General features: G+C 39.7%; 1 protein-coding gene across 1 annotated transcript in view; it reads left to right on the plus strand.

The window, feature by feature from the left end:
* Positions 1-22,290, plus strand: part of LOC134804150 (protein phosphatase 1 regulatory subunit 12B) — a 103,987-nt gene that overhangs the window by 73,395 nt on the left and 8,302 nt on the right. The window contains exon 18 of the mRNA XM_063777095.1: positions 21,639-21,794. Within this exon, the coding sequence (XP_063633165.1) occupies positions 21,639-21,794 (156 nt within the window). The remainder of the gene's footprint in view (positions 1-21,638; positions 21,795-22,290) is intronic.

The following is a 22,290-nucleotide window of genomic DNA, read 5'->3' on the forward strand; positions in this document are numbered from 1 at the left end:
TCATAAGCTTGTAACTTGTAATAAGTGGAAGACTCTTTCTAACAAAAGCTGTGAATAAGTGACATCCGCTTGTATTACAATTTACAAGCTTTTGAGAAACATTTCAATTCCATGGGAAGTAGACTCGGTGATTACTTCCAAAAAATTAATGCATAGTTCGTCGCGTTAAGAATGCAGTAAAATTATCCTTGTCCGTATGTCCGCCGGCGTAGCTACGTCCGAAACCAATCAATTAGTTCCTAATTATAAAGTATAGTACATTATAGGAGAGGTTGGAAAACCGCAAAAAGATGGACGAGCGAGTTTACTCAAATAATACGAGTCCATCTTTAGCGTTTCCGGCCGAGGCATTACATGTGTGAAAAGCACTATGTAATACAGTCAGCAGCAGATATACCTGAGCAGGCAAGGTGTCCAAGAAAACATAAACACTTCAATCGTCACAAAAGTAAGGACATCTAAGTTGTCATTTTCACGTAGGCTTTCAGTTCGTCACATATATCTTAACTTCTCAGTTTTTCTTTAACACATACATCCTTATTTAATCACAATGACAATAACGGTTAGAAAGACAGTGGTAACTAAGCACTCAAATTCAAGCTGCTGTCATTAATACCTACACGCACTGCCAATCACGTACGTCAGCAGCCAGGGTGCCACCAATTGCTAAGCAGTTGTTATTTCAATGGTAACTAAGCATCAACATTTTATCTGTTTAACTTTAAAAAAATACTGTAGCAGCAACGAATTGACACCTCCTTTCTCAAAGAAGTATTTTATCGTCAAGTGTCAAACTTAGACAATAAATAAGTAGGTTCTACGTGAATGATCGGTTTTTTATTTTAACGGTCATAGACGGCCGTTCTTCCAAACCGTAGAGCAAATATATGTTAATATATTTATTTAGCCCGCTTATTGTACTACAATATACTATACAGGGTGGCCCATTTAGATCGGTCAATATGGGAAAATCTGAAACTATAAGATATACACCGATCTCTTCTTAGGAACCATGTCGTCGATTTTAGTAACAAGAAAAACTGCATTCATACATTAAAAAAAATGTGTACTTACTCAACTCGGGAATAGAACCCCGAACGTTTTGAAAAATAAATCTAAGACTATTTCTATTTAGATATCGATTGTGTAGGTCTTATGCAGTAAATGTTACTATGAAACATGATGTCTGAAATGAATAAAATGCATTGTTTTCATATCCTTTAATTTATTAAGTAAGTTTTCGAAAAGACCATCATTTTTTTCAATATATTTTACATATTTTTTTTTTAATGTATGAATGCAGTTTTTCTTGTTACTAAAATCGATGACATGGTTCCTAAGAAGAGATCGGTGTATGTCTTATAGTTTTAGATTTTCCCATACTGACCGATCTAAATGGGCCATTTTTAGGGTTCCGTACCCAAAGGGTAAAACGGACCCTATTACTAAGACTCCGCTGCCCGTCCGTCCGTCCGTCTGTCACTAGGCTGTATCTCACGAACCGTGATAGCTAGACAGTTGAAATTTTCACAGATGATGTATTTCTGTTGCCGCTATAACAACAAATACTAAAAACAGAATAAAATAAAGATTTAAGTGGGGCTCCCATACAATAAACGTGAATTTTGACCGAAGTTAAGCAACGTCGGGCGGGGTCAGTACTTGGATGGGTGACCGTTTTTTTTTTGCCGTTTTTTGCATTATGGCACGGAACCCTTCGTGCGCGAGTCTGACTCGCACTTGCCCGGTTTTTTTTAGTTATATAACCTAGCAGTAAACATCAAATGGCATTCCGCACAGGAGTAATCTAAGGAACGCCCACTGCGGGTTCAAACCTACAACGTCCTGTTAGAAAGCCGTACATACGCTACATGTGACATATCTTCAAAAATTATATAAACTAATGCGAAATTAACATAAAACCAGAAGACACACATTAATAATAGAAATGAAACCCAAAAAAAATAAAAAGCTGTAATCTCTAGGTGCGTGCGACTGAGATTTGAACCCGCGGTCTCTGCTTTGAAAAGCAAACGCCTGTTACTGAGACCACAACGTGCCTTGACAATTGGCTCTAAATTCGGCTTCAGTTAGCTTTCGCTATGTGTCATTCGTTTTGACGATTCTGCTAAAAGAAATAGTTTGCAGTAAGTTGACCGAGAGGCCCCTGTCAAATGGTTGAAGAGCAAAACGTGAGATAGATGTATGTGATGACAAGTCTGCACTGCTTTCGATGATTGTCAAAACGCTTTACCTGAAATTAGCATGGCTATTTTTCATTCAATATTCGACCATACACGTATGCTTTAAACGTCTATCGTCGTTTCCATATTGTCTATATTCCATATAATTCAGATATATTTGACACGTTGACCGCTTAGATACCAGTGGTTTTTTGACAGCTAAGGTATCAATGACTTGTTGTAAGTGTAGAAATTATTGAATATCGACTGTTAAGATATTTGTGACACGTTGAGCGCTCACAAGTAAATACTACCATGACAGTCAACAGCTTTTTGACAGTTTAAACGTTTACCTCTCTTTGAGCACCTGGAGTGTATAGCGACTTCTGCTGCTGACTGTACCTCGGCCGGAAACGCTAAAGATGGACTCGTATTATTTGAGTAACCTCACTCGTCCATCTTTAGCGTGTCCGGCCGAGGCATTACATGTGTGAAAAGCACTATGTAATACCTCGGCCGGAAACGCTAAAGATGGACTCGTATTATTTGAGTAACCTCACTCGTCCATCTTTAGCGTTTCCGGCCGAGGCATTACATGTGTGAAAAGCACTATGTAATACCTCGGCCGGAAACGCTAAAGATGGACTCGTATTATTTGAGTAACCTCACTCGTCCATCTTTAGCGTTTCCGGCCGAGGCATTACATGTGTGAAAAGCACTATGTAATACCTCGGCCGGAAACGCTAAAGATGGACTCGTATTATTTGAGTAACCTCACTCGTCCATCTTTAGCGTTACCGGCCGAGGCATTACATAGTGCTTTTCACGACTACTGCGAGGAAATAAGAAAAAAATTGCATAAGTATAAGTACTAGCCCGCGATTTCTCTGGTAGCAAATTATTAGCCACTGCCTGTGTTGTCTCTTGATTTTCGGTAAAATATAATTTTCTTCACTAGAAGGACTCATTTTTATAGCGAGCGTAGATACGTGTTTCTTGTATTTTTTAGTCAAACACAATTTACACTATCCAATTCAGTAAGTATTTTCCGATCCCGCCTTTTTTTACTTTTTTTTACACTTTTAAGAGGCGTTTTTCGGTTGTTTGCTTCAAACCGACTCTAAACTTAGAAGCGTTTTTGCTAAAAAAAACCACAAACAGCTACAAAAGTAAAAAACGCCTGAAGCGTGAACTGAATGGTAATTGTTAAAAAAAATGAACTGAATGGTTTTGAGATTTCTTTTTTTTTATACAAGAAATTGGTCCTATAAATAACCTAATTTTATTTTTGAAGAAAAAACTTGCGCTAAAAAAGACCTTTTATTGATTTTTATGTTTTAAATGATACTCATTGCTGTAGCGAACCATCACCAATGACAGATGATGATAAGAATGAAACTTTGTAGTAGTGGTGGTTCAGGTGCTACAGCTATTGCCTACTTTCCAACTTGGTTTTAGACCATCTATTGCCACATTTCCGAACAGTGGCGTGATAAAGTTCATAGTGACCACTTCAAGGCATTCTTTCTAATTAGGAACGATTTGATTGGTTACAAGCATCCCAAGGCCGGCGGATAATGATGATTTTTAGTTTTTTACTGCATTCTTATCGCGAATGAACTATAATACCATTCGGAGCTAGGTAAACCACGGTAATTCTGAAATTACTATTACTTACTATGTACCCAAAGAGAATCCAATATTTAGAATATAAATAAAGTTATTTTTGAATAACAATAACTGTACACTTGTTTACACTAGTATGGCGGATAAATGGAGGTGTGTTTTATGACTGGTTTGCTTGCACTTTAAGCTTTATATGAAATACTGGTCGTAAATTAGCTTCCGCGGTCATATTGTATCGAAAATATTCACTCAACAGCAAAAACAACTAGGTTTAGAAGTTTCGAGATAGGTGAAAGAAACAGACGATGATCACACAGAAAATATTCCTAAATTCCAATTTTATATGACTCTGACAGTTTCATGTTGTTTTGTGTATGGCATCTCTTAACAGCAATACCTACGCGCCTATAACAAAGATTTATTAATTTCATAAGATGAGTAAAGTCCACAAAAAAAATGTGTCCACAAAAAAAATCCACCCTTCCACATTAGCCGTCAATTTCGAATCACGATTGTCTTCACATTGTCTTAGAATATAATCAATGAATGTTCGGCTTGCGTTCGGTTCTGTCGTCCGAATGGTCACCCTGGCCTTGCGTGAACGCCCTTGCAATATTTATAAAGTGCTAGTGACTTGCGATACCCCAGACTGCGTGTAACCTGTGCCGCTGGCCGCTTCAGAACTAAAAGCAAAATCTTATGTGACTGGGTGGAACAGATCAACTACTTATTAGTTGTTGTTATTCACTATCTGTTCCGTCAACCAGGGGACAATAGCACTAACCAGGCTCAAGTCGCTTCCCTAGTTTTCGTTTTTCCGCCCTTGAGTTGGGTTGCCCTTGACTTTTCTCGTTCAAAGTTTGAGACATTTTGTGCCAAACTATTGTCTATTGGTTTTTAAATAGCTCAAGATGAATTTCGCAACTAGTAATTATACAGTCTAGCGGTAGTAAGTACCTAGTTTTATTTTTCGTTTGTGAATCACATCTAAAATTACATACGGTACATTATTGTTTCGAAAACGAGTCTACCGACGAAACACGCTTGGCACGTAAATTTTCGCATCACGGTTTGTGTAGGCAGAATCTCTCTTGGAAATCTTTATGAGCACCTTGGCAGTACTTTACATGCGTATTTAGTCATTACTGATTTCGGAGAAACTTGGTCTATTTTTGCCGCACGCCGGTTGCGGTTCGGATAATAATTTTCTCGATGGAATATGAAGTGGATGCTTGATAACTCGAAACTCGATAGGGCAATATACTCTTAGATAACACTAAATTAAATGCTACCCCTTAAACATCAAACTAAAATATCTAACTCGAAGTAAACAATATGATTGGTACCTAATTGTGCTTGTTAGAAATTTCTAAACAAGTATACAGTCACCAGCAGATGTTGCTAAGTGGCCCGCTTAGCAACTTCAGGTGTTCAAAATGATCTTGATGCGACTTTATTGAAGTGAAAACTTCTTTAGCGGCGCTGGGCACTTTTTGAGATGAGGAAAAAATGATAAACTCGAGACAGCGTAACACGTAACGCGATCACGTGACCGTAACGTTTAGATGGCCACTCATTTAGATGGAATTTAAATCAATAAAGAAAAACTCGAATGACATTACATGAAAAAGGTTCTAATCTTGTACGGGTTGAAATACGAGGATCTCACAGTTACATTCTAACTTTATATCACTCAAATATAATTCAATAAAGCTACATCTTGATGAAATCGCTAATAAAAGTGAACTCTAGTACTGGTGAATAAAACTCAAAATATCATGACCAAATATATTTAGATGCGAGGTCTGCAAGGTAACTTTACAATTTCTATTCGAATTTTAAACAACGCTACAAATTTGAATTACGAATTTTAAACAAACTCACTGGCCAGCAATTTCGGAACTAAAGTTTTTCAATAGAAAGGAGGATGGGTCAATTATACATAGTGCTGCAGACATTTTGGACTAGTCATTGAGATTTCACTTCTGTCGGCACTCCCGGAGTGCAACCCGTTGTTTTTTTTGTTAGGTAAGAGAATAAGAGCGTGTAAGGTAATTATGACAACCTCGCGCGCTTAGCAACTTCTGCTGCTGACTGTACCTAAGGTCAATACGGTTAGGTATGGCTGCGGGATACGTGTAACTAGCTGACCTTCACAAAATATTGATTAGTGTTTATTTTGCGAGTTCATACATTTTGCTACTTGCGTTTAATGGCAAATGTATGAACTCGCAGTATCGATGCTTCTTGCTACCCACCGCTTCTTTAATTGTTTTCGCGCACTTTAGGTAGATTAACTATCACTACACCTTATAAAACAAAGTCCCCCGCCGCGTCTGTCTGTATGTCTGTATATTCGCAATAAACTTATAAACTACTGCACGGATTTTCATACGGTTTTCACCTATCAATAGAGTGATTTTTGAGGAAGCTTTAGGTGTATAATTTATTAAGGTTTTGTGTTTTGTGTAACCCGTAAGCAGCCGTGGCGGGTCGCTAATTACGTATAAAGCTCAATTGTGCTTGTGCTTACGTATAAAGCTCATAAAACTGGCTACTAGTATCTTACCTCTCTTTTCTTTGACCATGATAAAGATATGAAAGGGCCAATAAGCGGTTCAAATAGAATAAATGGGGTAGGGTTACTACGCGGCGCTGGCCCCGGGCCAGGCGGCGTAGTGGCGGTCCGTCATAATGTCACAGTTGGTAAACACTCGGAATATTTATTCTAAACCCGGCATTTGAGTACCTACTCACCATTCTCTCCATGTATACCACGACCATTTGAAGTTCTTGGAGAAACTTTCGTCTTTCACTTTGATTTCTGACTTCTGTAATGTCTATGATGATCCTCACACCTAGACTAACACCTTAAAAATGCCCTCATTTTCACTTAACTGTGTACCATTAACGGCCGGTTAGCAGTCACAAAACTGACGGTCAATGTCAAACCCCATACATTTTGTCAGGAAAGTGACGGTTAGACGTTACTGAAACACGACTTAAGTCGCGCTTTAAAGTACAAGTTGAAATAAAAATGCCCCTCCTAGGGTTTTCTTAATCCAAAAGTATCACCTGGGTGAGTTTGCTGGATAAGTTTGTCCTCTAGAATCACTCGTGGAAAAATATTATTTTCTGGGGTATCCTACCGGATATAAAATCTGTCCACTATAATCACCCGGGGATTGTGATAGACAAATGGTTTTTTAATAGAATCACCTGGATGATCGTGCTGAATAAGTTCGTCCACTAGAACTAATTTTAACGTAATATTACTTTCTGGGGTATCCTAATGCATGGTATAATAATATACTCCACCTGGTACTCCATTCCGAGATTCGCGTATGACCTAACTGACACGCGCCTACGTCATCATGCTGTTTACAGGTTCTCAAACTTTGAAATGTGGGAGAATTTTAACCAACGGTGAAAATTATTTTAACGGCATTAATTTTAAGTTATTCATGTAGAAACAATGTAAAATAAAACAAATCTAATGTATTAAATTAAACTTTATTTATCTATACAAGACAAACGTTTAAAAAACTAATTCACAGTTACACATTAATTACCAAGCTTACGACGTGAAAAGTTTGGAAAACACTGCGACTGCTGACACTGAGCGAGAAGGAAATAACAATTAACACGCGTTCGACAAGGATGACGGTCAGGGCATGAAGTTATCTAGATCCGAATTGTCAAATGTGCACAGCGCTATCCTGTGTTGCCAGTAGTATAAACAGAATTACCCGAAAGTCTGAAATTTCTTTCGTGAATCGGAAGATATTGCTAACGAGTAATTAAAAATGACGTGTTATTGTAAAATTTAAGCTAAAATACATATAAATGAAAATTATAAAATTATAAAGAAATATTTTAACTTATTAACCATAGGTATAATGTACCCATGTAACATGTTATGTTGAAATAAAGTGGCAATGTTATTGTGACGTAGGCCCGTGTCACTCTGGGAATGGAAGACCATGTTTTATTAGACCATGTCCTAATGGAAATCTGTCCGCTATAATCACCCGGGGGAGCGTGATATACAATAGGGTCACCTGTGGGATCTCAGAATGCAAAATCGTCCAATACGACCTGGGTGATCGGAGCCTGGCGCCGTGGACATGCCAATCACTAACGCTACGTCGCGAACGAAACGCAACTGTCACTGTCACACTGGAAGTATACGAGATACAAAGCGATTCGATGGCGAAGCGCAAGCGATCGTCACCTTGACTAGGCCGCCAGGTGATCTTAGTGGATCGCGCGCTAAAAATCGATTTCTAATACAGTAAATAAAACTCGGGTAGGGCGACAACGCAACTGCATAGAAATTGCCACGAAGCTTTAGTGGATAGGCAGAATACGCACACTACGAGATGAGAGATGAGAGTGGCAACCAACAAATGAGATTGACAAATCGTTACATGATACGCTTCGTTCATTGTTAGCCAAGAGACTGGTTCATTGGTAACTATTGAGGTAATGCAGAGATTAGTTGCTCTTGCGCAATGTGTACGCTCGCCATCAGATATAACGGAGCGGCCATGGTGTTCACAAATATCTGAGCAAAGCCTCTGTTGTTACGACTTTTCATGTGCATGTTCTGATATTATTGATCACCTTGGCGGCTCTGATATATCTGATAGGGACTGTACTAACGAACAACTTTATCCCTGACCCAAAAGCGGTAGTAAATGTGAAACCTTTTCACATTTCAATTTGGCTGTCCCATAGTATATGACCTATAAAGTCACTACGCAGAGTCCATCCATCCATATGGTGATTAAAATTTCACCTGTATTATTGAGAGCCTATACGCTTGCACACGCAGGTGAAACTCCAAATGCGCTCTACAGCGTATTAATTTCAGACGTTATTATACGTCAACAATGTTAGCGCGGTGCGTCATGGCCATGTGCACGCCAGAAATATAGTGGAGTTCGCATCGATTAGGAATATTACGGGTTCGAGAGCTGATCTCGCTTGCGCTGAAAGGGTTAATATTAATAAAACTTTCCCACGTCAAAATATTTAAAGCGCGCGGTTGTTTTATGCGACACTAGCGACCCGCACCGGCTTCGCACGGGTTAACAAATAATACACCTAAACCTTTCTCAAGAATCCTATTATAAATCCGTTCAGTAGTTTTTGAGTTTATCGCGAACATACAAACACACAGACAGACGCGGCTGGGGACTTTGTTTTATAAGGTGTAGTGATACGCAGTGTTAAGGTCCGACCACACCGCTGCTTAAAAAACGGTGACGTTACGGCATCGCAGTGACGCATCGTAAGTGTACCTGGCCCATTTTATTTAAAGTTGTCCCTACACTTTTTTTTTATTTGTGAATGTATATGTTATTTCTACTCAGAATCACGAGCTCTTTCTATCCTAATAGGAGAAAAAAAGTGTACCAAGGTTTTTCCCCATTCCTTTACCATTTTTTTCATAGACTTTGTATGGCGGTTTCGGAATGGAAAGATCGAAAAATGTATGGAAATCTTGGGACACTTTTTTTCTCCTATTATGATCAAAAGAGCTCATGATTCTGAATAGAAATAACATAAAAAATCCCACTTTTGAAAAAAAAAAGTCAACTTTAAATAAAAATGGCCCACCTGCTCCACACATCGCTCCAGCCAGAGTCTTCTCTGTGCATAAAGAGCTTTAGACCTCATGAGCTCATTGCCACCCAGTTAATCCACTGGTAGAAAACGGATGTAGTTTCTCGTTTTCACAGAACCACGTCGCCGGAAATTAGGTTATGAATATCACCCGTCCTGCGTCACTAGGTGCGAATTGCGGAAATTTACTTTTTACTGATCGCTTCCGGCTCTGATGGCAGGTCGCAAATAGATTCTGTATTTTCGCACTCTTTCGCACTACGTAAATGAGAGCTCTGATTATATATTAAGTAGTGTTTTTTGTGTGACTCTGTTGACTTTTACTTTGGTCTATATTTTTTAACAGACTGATTAGAAATAATGATCGTTTATCCTAAAATGCCTAAGGATATTAAAATGATGTTTTGAATGTCAAAAATGAAAACTACTGCCGGCTCTAACCCTTACGCCTATGATCCGAGAATATGCCGACAGTTTTTAGGGTTCCGTACCCAAAGGGTAAAAACGGGACTCTATTACTAAGACTCCGCTGTCCATCCGTCCGTCCGTCCGTCCGTCCGTCCGTCCGTCCGTCCGTCCGTCTGTCACTAGGCTGTATCTCGTGATCTGTGATAGCTAGACAGCTGAAATTTTCACAGATGATGTATTTCTGTTGCCGCTATACAAATACTAAAACTAAAAACAAACACTACAAATACTAAAAACAGAATAAAATCGAGATTTAAGTGGGGCTCCCATATAACAACGTGATTTTTGACCGAAGTTAAGCAACGTCGGGCGGGGTCAGTACTTGGATGGGTGACCGTTTTTATAGAATTCTTCCCTTACGGAACCCTTCGTGTGCGAGTCTGACTCGCACTTGCCCGGTTTTTTTTTTCAAAGCAGTACGCATCTTATAATTTACATACAGTCAGCAGCAAAAGTTTCTAAGCGAGGTGTTCAAAATGATCTAATAAGAGCGTGTCAAGGTAATTTTGAACACCTCGCCCGCTTAGCAACTTCTGCTGCTGACTGTACATTAATTATACTATTATGGATACGTGTTACTTACTGTATTACCTCAGTATAATAAATAGAACTAACGTACAGTATGGACACTCCCTGCCTCCCGTTGAAAGTGCCGCCCACCCGCTCTCGGTTACCTCACAGTTACCGGCTGGCAAGGACGCGACGACGCGGTGCGCAGAGCGGAGGCCACGTAAAATATTCAAATATTAAACAAATATTTACAAAACCTATCAGATGACACTGAAAACAACACAATATCTATATGAACAAAAATCAATCAATCATCAGGTACGCGTTCACCTACACGAGCTTAGACTGTGTGCGTAGGAACGAGTTTGTTTCATACATTTGATCGCCAGTGTCCGAGGTGTGGTATTACACACAATTGGTACTATATCGAAATCTGGTGCATCCGACCAACCACTTACATTTTCACACTGTATCTGTATATGTATGAGATAGCGATCTCTTAACCGTCACCCATCAACGCTTTGACCGCCGAAGACGTTAAAGGGGCCCACTGATTAACAGTCCGCCGGACGGTATCGGCCTGTCAGTTAGAACAACATTTTGACAGTTCCGAACAACTGACAGGCCGATACCGTCCGGCGGACTGTTAATCAGTGGGCCCCTTAACTGACGCGTGCAGCTACAGGCCAATATCAAATTTCATGCACAAGGTTCACGATGACGCGCCCCACACAATAGGCGTAGCGTTCAAAGGGTTAATGAGAACTTAAAAAACCCGTTTATGTATAGCTGCAATAAGTATCAACCACGGCATTAGTAGCAATGAATACTAAAATAGTATTATTTGTGATCCGGACTCTACGATTCGTTAAACAGCTTGAGATCTGTCAAATTATGTTCCGCGTTAAAACCGTACTACGCAGCCGTCAATATCTTTTGTCACATCATAAACAGCTACTCAAATGTTGGCAGAAAAGCTTCAACGCAAAAAGATTTCATGAAACCTGTTAGGGTTCCGTAGCTAATTGAATATCGGCGGAGAGACTCAGTCCTGAATCCACCAACGACATTTTCCTCGCGCAATATCCCTTGTTAATAAATGGATGCATGTACTGTAGGTACGTTGTCGCTCACTGTAAAACTGCCTGAGGGAACTTATTTGAAAGAAAAAACTTGAATGATGCTCGATTCTGGCTCATCGATGGTAGACTGTCGGGCGACGGGATTTACTCCATCACCACAGGCCGCGTAGCCAACATGCCAAACGCTCCGTAGCGATCGAAACGCAACTGTCACTGTCGCACTAATATGAAAGAGTGATAGAGAGACACAAAGCGTCTAGCGATTGTCACCTTGGGTAGGCCGGCAGATCTGGAATGAAGCGTACGCTTGAAGATAATTGAAGTGTGCAAACGGGAAGCCAATCACGTCTAATATGAATATTTCATGAGTGCAAAAGAGGCAGACTACAAATGATAAGACGTGACCACTTTTGAGCTTCACGGCGGCCGCTAGAGGCCGCTTGGATGCACCAAAACGTAATGTTAGCTGAGATCCACTTCCTATGACACTTGACATCATTTCGATTTTGGTCGATGTTTTGATATTTGACAATCTTTAGTCTTGTACATTGTAGATCTGTGTTCATCGCGTACCATTATAATAACAATTTTTAAACTTTGTTACACGGCCCTTTAAGTGTGTTGCGTTTAGTACTTACTTTTCTTCCGTAAAAAATAGTCCATCGGTCGTCTCTTTCTTGCCACGTGCCGGTCGGCGTTACGGACATTGACCGTTTTTAACAAGCTTTTATTAGGTCGACCTGTATCTAACTATGTAATGGAATCTAAGGTAACTAATTTAACCATCTTCCAAGGATCGTAGCGTCATGAAAATTGGCAGCTGTATGTAGTTCTAATGACAATACAATAATATGGTACTGTCGAACTGATCTGATGATGGAGACAGGAGGTGGCCATAGGAACTCTCGACCTGTATGTAACTAACTATGTAATGGAATCTAAGGCAACTAATTTAACCATCTTCCAAGGATCGTAGCGTCATGAAAATTGACAGCTGTATGTAGTTCTGATGACAATACAATAATATGCTACTGTCGAACTGATCTGATGATGGAGACAGGAGGTGGCCATAGGAACTCTGTGATGAAACAACGCAACCTAATTGTGTTAGGGGTTTTTAGAATTGTCTCGATGAGTATTAGTTGTATGTCGCAAGAAAAGTACAGACAGCGATAAAAGCTTGTACCAAAAATGAAATTTTTGCCAAAAACTTATTTCAAATGTCGGCGTCATTATTCTCTAAAGCTGTCATTCTTTTATGATTATGTATGACGTACGTGACGTAGGTATTAAATTGTGTTGACGTCGCTGTAGTAAAAATAATAATTCGCAACGCTTTTGATTACGCACAATTTTTTTTGTCAATAGTTAAAGTTTGTTTATGTTATTTCATATTTAAAGTTACGTGATCTTAAAGCGGGCACATGCTATAATGTGATTAAAATCGTAGTTTGCTTTCATCAGTTCATTGGTCTGCCATTTTACGGTGCAATTTATTACGTCTACCACAACTTGATTTTTTTATAATATTTTATTCTGAGATTTCATTGGGTTTTTGAACTTTAGTTTTTAAATAAACTGTTTGAATGTATATGAGTGATTTCAGATGTAAAATGTATGAAGTAAACATAAAAATACAAACGTTTGTGTCGTTCCACGGGTAAAGTATCTACTAAAAGTATACCTACAAAAGCCGGTGCTATCTGACTAACCAACCCAGCGGGGAACCAAGTTCTGTTGGGTTTAGTCCAGTTTCCTCGCCATATTTTGCTTTATAAGATATATCTGGTAAATATCAATATTCAATTCAATTCAATTCAATTCAATATCTTTAATATTAGAAGTACCTTTATATTTTGGTTCACATCCCGAGATATATTACTTACACGTGCCGGGGTGCGGTATCGGTAATGCCACTAGGGTAGAAGTCACGCATACAACAACAAAATCTTGTAACGACAACGAGATTTTAAAATTATTTAGTGTCCTTTTTAGGGTTCCGTACCCAAAGGGTAAAACGGGACCCTATTACTAAGACTCCGCTGTCCGTCCGTCCGTCCGTCCGTGCGTCCGTCCGTCCGTCCGTCCGTCCGTCCGTCTGTCTGTCACCCGGCTGTATCTCACGAACCGTGATAGCTAGACAGTTGAAATTTTCACAGATGATGTATTTCTGTTGCCGCTATAACAACAAATACTAAAAACAGAATAAAATAAAGATTTAAGTGGGGCTCCCATACAACAAACGTGATTTTTGACCGAAGCAACGTCGGGCGGGGTCAGTACTTGGATGGGTGACCGTTTTTATAGATAATGGTACGGAACCCTTCGTTTGCGAGTTCGACTCGCACTTGGCCGGTTTTTTCGTATCAAAACCAAGTTGAAGCGCCAACTGCAAAATGGATGGAATTTTTTTAGCTTAATATCGTTTTATTTTTTTATCAATGCAATACCAAAATAACGTTTTTTGCGTGATTTCTGTATAAAACAAAGTTTTACTATCAATTTAGCGCAAATAAACATTTGAAAGTAGACAGATGCGCACAGATTTATGTTGTAAAGTGTGTTATGTATTACTTAATATAACGCAATTGTTTTTTGTATGGAAAACGAACCAAGCGCACCATCGCGTATCGCGCACATTCACTCATTCATTCATTCAGTACTGTTTTTGCAATTAGTACTCTGTGTAGCTGTGTGTGTAATCATTCACCTCAACTCTCCTGGCGAACTCTCTTACATATATGAAATTGTTTGCTTCACGGCTAAGTTACAGGTTCTCCTTTAAGTTTTAATTCGGTATACCTAATTAACTGGATCCAGAAACAATCGAAACCGTTCGTATAAACTCGTGCGCCTTTTTCTGTCCGTGCGTTGCTCTAAATATAAATTCTATTTTCAAGTTTACACGCTATACATTTGTGTTGGGTAGTGACCCAAATACGCGTGTTTTGAGTTGATGGAGTTCGGAGTTTTGAAATCGTCCGCGTGCGAATGTGCCGCGAGCTTGGAATATTTGAATGGGTTTGTACGGCTGTTTCTTAATGGGTCAAAGTCTACGTTAAGTGGATGGGCTTTTAAACGTAACTATGATGTTACGCGCATCTCGGCACAAACTTCATGAACGGCGTTTGTTGTTCGATAACAAATAATTTAGTGATGGGCCGAATATGGACTTTACCGAATACGAATATTCGGCCGAATATTCTGTTGGGCTAGAACTGCCTAAAACGCTGAAAGCAACTTCATTCAGGTCCGCGGTCTGTACTCATAACGTGTTTTTGACCCTTCTCGTCCTGACCGACCGGGAATGTTTATGAAAAGAAACGGAAACGTCTCATACATGATCGCGAAGTGCATCCGCGCTAACTAGTGGACACCCTTAAAAATTGTTTATTCGGTAAATATTCGGCAGTTCGAACCGAACTATTCGGCCGAATACGAACATTGAAAAATATGCCAAATACCAAATAATTACCGAATATTCGGCCCATCTCTATCAAAATTTTAATAAGTAAAATCACGCCCATAAATGGCAATAGTTTGTAACGTGATCGTGAAGAGACTTTTCTTGCTTAAACATGTTATTATATCTGTTAATTGAACTAATTTACCTCCCCTTTGTGTCATAAAAATGAGAATCATTCATTAGCTATTCCCGGCATACGCACGATGAGACAGTACTCAAGGACGGACGGAAATAAGGATTACTCGCTGTTGTATTGTTAGAATGGTCGTCAATCAGTCGGCGGTTCCTGAGTATTGGCAAGTGTAATGAAGGTCGCTGTTTAGTGATATTGGACGTTTTAGGGTTCCGTAGTCAAAAAGTTGATACAGTCGAACGAAGGATAGAAACTATTAGCGAAGAAAAGGAAGGCTCACAACTGGCCATATTTAGCAGTACCTACCACTACCAGCTCAATAGTTATTTGTACAACAAGAGATCAAAGTTTGATATTTCTTCGAGTGCTTATTTTGAGTCCCGTGCAAGCGAAAGATTCTATAATAGATTCACGAGCGTAGCGAACCTAATTTAGAATCTTGAGCGTAGTAAGGGATTCAAAAGCGCACGAGATGTAAGTACAAAATTTTTCACCCTAAGCAGTGAGAACATTCCTAGAGGGACAGAGATAATAGAACCCAAGTATATCGAACTTGTATTAGACCCCGCATGTTGAAATGACATTTGACTATAAAGGTCGCTTGAATGTCATTTTGTCTCCCTCAGTGAGCAAAATCGCATTTTCGGTGCTGAGGTGAAAAAATATAATTCATGTCATAATTTAAACCGAAATTACGATCGTGACAGTACGTTCTTGGTCGCAGACAGACTGGCGTATACTGTATAAACGCGACTACTGTATAAACAATATATACATCTTCTGTCTTCTATCTTTCATCTTCTATAGTTGAAGAAAAATAATTCGCACCGATTAGTCGTAAAACTTTTTCTTTACGAATACAAATGTCAAAAATACGAGCAGTCTCGGTAAAGCACGTGTCATATCCACTATAGTGCAAAGAACTAGTTATCTGGGATAATATTAGATAAATTATTACGAAACTAAAACTTTTTTCGAAACAGACCGTATTTACTTTCAAATGAATATTTCAGTTTTGCAATAGAATCCCATCTTGGTACTAATATAACGAAATGAAGTAGATATAATACTTATTTAGACCTAATTTTTAGCCACGTTGGTTTCTGGATCATACTGACGTTGGTTCTTTAAATTAAATCTTTTATTTAATTTAACAGACTATGAATTTAAAAGTTAAAAAAGTAGGAAAACAGAAATTAAAGTGTAAAACAGGAAGTGGGATCAGGATTGTTTAGCTCAAGTACGCTTTAAGCAATCTGATTGGTGCATGCGAATCGTGCGTGAGATACGCGCCAGGCACCGAGACGATGTTCATCAAGGTCGAACAATTTGTAAATTCGTAGTCGACGACCGGTCTGGCCTAGTGGGTAGTGACCCTGCCTGTGAAGCCGATGGTCCTGGGTTCGAATCCCGGTAAGGCCATTTATTTGTGTGATGAGCACAGATATTTGTTCCTGAGTCATGGATTTTTTCTATGTATTAAGTATTTGTATATTATATTTATCGTTGTCTGAGTACCCACAACACAAGCTTTCTTGCTTAGAAGCTTACCGTGGGACTTAGTCAATTTGTGTAAGAATGTCCTTATAATATTTAATTATTTATCTTATAATATTTATTTAAATGTGAATCGGGCCCGGAACTCTCGTAAATAAATTTCGCGGGCGGGGCAACCGGGCACAGCTAGTGTTTTCCATGTGAGCTGTATTTACAGTGCTCGTGACAGTTTATGACGTGCGTTTGTGTGGTATTAATAACTCGTACCTGCGCGGACGCTCGCGAAGGGGACGCGTAGGTACGGTGGAAGGGTGTGTTCCGCGTTTTACGAGCTTTTATATGACTTGCAAGGTTTTTATGTAAAGTACAAACTATGTATGTAAGTTGTCTTACACACTGACATGGGGTAGGAGACCGGAGGTAGCCATTTAAACTGTGATAATTTTTGTTTATTATAATGAGGTTGCACTTTGTTTACTAATTACAAGCTTTCATGAAACGAGCCTGATGTTAAGATAAAAACCCTTTCGTTACTTATATCTTGAGTTTAATTTTAATGTTACATTCGTGTATATATATAAAAAAAAATGAAACACAAATGTCACATAAGAAAAAAATACCAAGGCCTCTAGTGCCCAGTGCTCTATGCAGGCTAGGGTGCTTAGTTGTGAAACAAAAACCAATCAATAAAAAGCATTGTTAATTAAACAGAAATCCGAAACGTATGTGAGTTAGACGTTACAAGACGAAAGCTCAGTAAGATTCTAAACCTGGGCGGTTGCAGCTTATTGTAAAAACTTTAGTTTCAATATCTATTGACATCTGTTATCTAACAGACGCAACATAACCGACATTGAAAACATCGAGCATTAGGTAAAGCTTCGCGTAGGGTTGTACAGACTGCGTCCGTATACAACGTTAAATACAGGTGATGGTCTCACGTGCACGTCACCGCCGTCGCGGCCGCCTCGTGGGAGGCAGTCCCAGCTCAGCGTCCGTCGCGAGCGCGCGTCTGTCGCACGCCGACATGTCTCGCAAACAAGACAGATACTCCTCCCGGCCGAGGTCCCTCACCACACACTATGGCTCCTCCCCCAGCGTACTCGGGTCCATGTTCTCCAGTCCCTCACAGTACAACCCATACTCCAACTATTCCAACTATGGCTCCAACACCTACAGAAACTACAACCCGTACAGTCCCGGCTTCCAGCGCTCCAACCCCGCCATATACGGGGGCACAAGCTCCGGCTATGGCGGCGTTTATCTCAGCGGAGCTTTACTCGGCTCCCTCAACATTATGACGCCAGTTTTGAAAAAGTTAGACAAGAAGCTTAAAGACAGTAAAACGAACTTTAAACCTAAAGCAGTGCCGCCGGCTAAAGTGCCGGAGCCTCAGGAGGAGGTGCCGCCGGTGCGACCGGAGAGGAAGTCGCGATCCGCGAGCAGGACCAACCTGGACAAGGAGCGCTCGAGGTCGCTCACGGCCATCGAGCCGGGGGGGTATCTCAACGCCCGAACGCTTAGCCTCAACTCCCTCGCCTCTGACGGATATTGTGTACGTAACTTTATACATGTAAAGCTCGCGATTATAATAGAAAATAACATATTAGTCTCTTACTGAAACGTCTTGGTGCAAAAGCTCTTGTTGAAGAATGAACATTCTAATGAAACTTCGGAATAAATGTTAGAATTTTCATGACAGTTAGATAGTTGTCTATTTGCAACGCATGGTACGGATTAGAAGTCAAAGCAATGCTATTGTTTATTTTGAGAAAGATTTCCTAAACAACTTTGCTTGCCTGTGTATAAAGCACAGATGGTCAATAACATTAAATTATAGTAAATATATATATCATACAGTTTAATTAGCTGGTAACGACGAGTGGACGCAAGTAATAAAGAGCTACTTCAGCATAATTTTAAATGTAATGTCACTACGGTGTGAAACATACGCGTGTACTGGCAACTAGGACATGAACAAGAATTAATTAATTTTGAGCATTATGCAAACTAGTGAATTATATATTTCGTCGTAAATCATGTAAAAATTTTGTGACAGTAAATTGCCAAATATTGCCTGATATTAAAATTATTCGAACTAGTCTCAGTAGAATGAAAACGTTTTGTATGTGTTTGTACTATATTGCATGTGCATTATAGTACTTAACACATAATAAATACCTGCTTTCCGTGAATCATTCAGTAACACATAAATAGGCTCTTTTCAACACATACATTTGTTGCATTCTGGAGATAAATTAAATCCCCCGATGAAAAATATACATAAGTACTTGTATTGTTTGATTTGAAAACGAAATCCACACAAAAGTCTAAAAAAAATATTGACAAAACGTAACTTTTGTTTACATCTTCGTCAATAATCAAAGTACTTACATGTGTCAGAAGTTGATGACTATAAATAAACACTTCTTGAGTGTGGCCTAGCTAGACGATATTTTGCCTTGTATTGTTTCTTTTTACCTTTACTTTTTTCCAATTTCAAAATATAATATTTACAGTTGGTCTATATATCTTAACGTATACGTTTCCTAAGTATTGGCGTAAGCACTAGTTTTTCCGCTTATTAACCCATATTCAGCACCTTTATTCCGGCGATAAACTACTGTATAATCTTTTTTTGATAATTGGTGTCTTGCCAAACATTTGGTGGATCACCCACGTTTTAATTATTTGCCTTTAAGCTTTCAGTGACTATGATAAATTATATGTGCGTAACCAGGAATATATATGACCACTTTTCCTGTGCCATCGACCGGGTTAAACAACTCGCGATATATGTTAGGTAGAACTTTATTATTGGTCCAGACCAGAACGTACTTGTATGCTACGAAAAGTCCTTCTGACTTTAGAAATGCTAACATTATACATGTCAGGAAAAGATGGCGTGTGTAGAAACACGTATAACGACTAAGGCGAGAAATAACCCCTTGAATCTCACTCGCAATAACATATTGGGTGCAGACCCAAGGACAATCAAAATGTAATTCTAAATTTAAAAGCCCAAGGTCGGTTTTTGCTGGAATCCCTAGCTAGCCAAGTGACAATCATTGATAGAAAACGCCAATCGAAAGTAAAAAGCAAGTCAATGTTATAAATCATAGACATCGGTTACACGCTAATTCTGGCGTCAGTTCAGTCCATCACTCCATTCGAGTTTTGACTGATGCCAGAATGATGGAAAATGGACACGGTTACACGATCAGTCCAGACTGACAACAGACTGATAAAATTACGACACAGTCGCCGTTTGGACACAGAACGCAACACAGTCATTTAGTCTTGTCTAATATGGTGACTGACGCGAGAATGACACGAACAGGTTACACGATCAGACTCCTACCAGTTTTCTGTCATTCAAAATGGACTGACGAATAATATCTAAAAATTTAAATTTTCATCAGTCCAGACCATCAGTCCATCAGTCCGCGTATTACACGATAATTTTCCCGTCAGTCTGACCAGACATGGACTGAACTGACGCCAGAATTAGCGTGTTTTACAAATATAGTTCCATGCAAACTTTTGATCGATCCGCGGACAAAAACTCCCTGCAATCTTGAACAGTGAACACCATTTCTGTTGCCGACCTTCTTCATACACCTGTCATCGCTGTTCTACCTATAAAACGAGGCATTCGCGGTCCACGGTTCTAATTCAAGATCCATCGAAACAGTTCAACCATTTCAACATCATTACGTCATGAAGATAAACTTTCGCGCTCACTTTTAAATGAGTTTTGACAAGGTCCCACTCGTAATATTTCTAGGAGATGTATTTGAGTCATTCTACGACAAGAGTAACCGCAACGCGTTTAATTGCGCGTTCCTTTTATCCAGGATACAAATATAAGTGTAAATATATGCTCTGACCACGCTATCATTGCAGAAACTAGGCACTAAGAACAAACCCCATTCTGCTCCATACTTGAAGTAGCACTTGCCATGAAAACGTAGCGTGGCCCGACTCTATCTCTTACTAAATGTTGTTGCTTTTCATACCTAAATCACATCAGACATTTGAATTTGCACCATTAATAAAAAGAAAACACGCGATGAAATCGCGATTCGCTTACTTTTCTTTGAATGACCCGTTATACTGTTAGTTATTATATGCAAGCCAAAATGTTAGCCCACAATCATACGGTCACGTTTCGTGTATACCAAATGTAGTTTAGTTAATGTCTGTGGTTCATGCCATAACTCTGTGGACATTTAAACTTAATTGTGAATTTGAATACTAATTCTTATTTCGTCTGAGGTATAAAAAAGCGGGTTCGCATACAGTCAGCATCAAATAGATAGTGACGGCCAAGGTGGGCAAATAACGTAACACATCTTTATTTCTATGGTAACAAAGGTGAGTGGATATATTGGGCCACTTTGAGCATCACTATCTAGTAGTAGTTTATGCTGACTGTACAATACGTTCGATGAATATTACTTATGTAAAATATCTATTTCATATTCTTTTAGGTCCTTATGTTCCTAATCATTTTTGTTACTATCATGAAGATGATAGTAAAAATATTTTGGGTCATAAAAAACGTAGCTCTAACAGCTGAATTTTTAATAAAGTCTGATTCACACAAAGGTTTGACAAGATGTGTTCCTGATTTTAATAGCAGATCGGTACCTACTCACCCTACGTGCACTTGCGGTTAAGGTTGTGGTACCTGAGTCACTTTAGATTACGATCGTTATGTTGACTCAGCAGTTGACTGACTAAGCTGGATACATCCTCTTGTACACATCAATTTACCAAGGTTTATTGACTTTTGAATAAATCCTCGAGTCTTCGAGTCCTTGCAGATTTTTTTTTAATTAGTCTCGTTATTAGTTAAGGTATTTACGTCCAGATCTCGTGGGCATATCGCATAAGGTTCGCTAACTGCTAATATATTGTAGTTTTTGACCAATTCGAGAATGACGTGCTAGGCGCTTTCGTAGATCTAGAATTCTAGATCATCTCTCCTTAACCTATGTGTGTAACAACCTTCTAACTATCTTATTATTATTTTCCAGTCGGGAAGCGAGCGCACAGAGGACGGCGAGGACATCGACTACAAGGCGCTATACATCGCGTCCTCCAGCGAGGTCCGCCGCCTGCGCGCCCTGCTGGCCACCTCCGAGCAACAACTGCGCGACGCGCGCGCCACCATAGCGCGCACCAGCCAAGTGGTAACACAACTATCATCACTAGCCCATAGAGACTACAGGCGCCACACATCGCGTCCTCGAGATCTATAGCGCGCACCAGCCAAGTGGTAACATAACTAGTTATCATCAGGTCACGGCGAATAACGACTACAGGCGCTAAGCACCGGTCCTCCAGCGAGGTCCGCCGCTCTCGATCAGCAACTATAGCCGCTGTAGCGCGCATCAGCCAAATGGTAACAGCTATTAGCTCACAGAGCACAGCGATTACACATCGTGTCCTCGAGCCCTATAGCGCCCACGCATACCAGCCCAATAGTAACACAACTAGTCACCATCGGCTACAAGGACATCTATCGGCTACGCTACCGTCTTCGAGCGAGTGTTGTCATGCTAGTCTCCCAAGCGCATGAATTCACACGCCGCAATAATAACACACTCACCGTTTGGTTCATAGAAATGTAAATTTCTTAACACATTCACTGCCAGCGACCCGCTAGGCGGGCTCTCTGTTCGTAGG

The sequence above is a fragment of the Cydia splendana genome, chromosome Z, assembly GCF_910591565.1.
Source record: "Cydia splendana chromosome Z, ilCydSple1.2, whole genome shotgun sequence".
In the NCBI taxonomy this organism is placed as follows: domain Eukaryota; kingdom Metazoa; phylum Arthropoda; class Insecta; order Lepidoptera; family Tortricidae; genus Cydia; species Cydia splendana.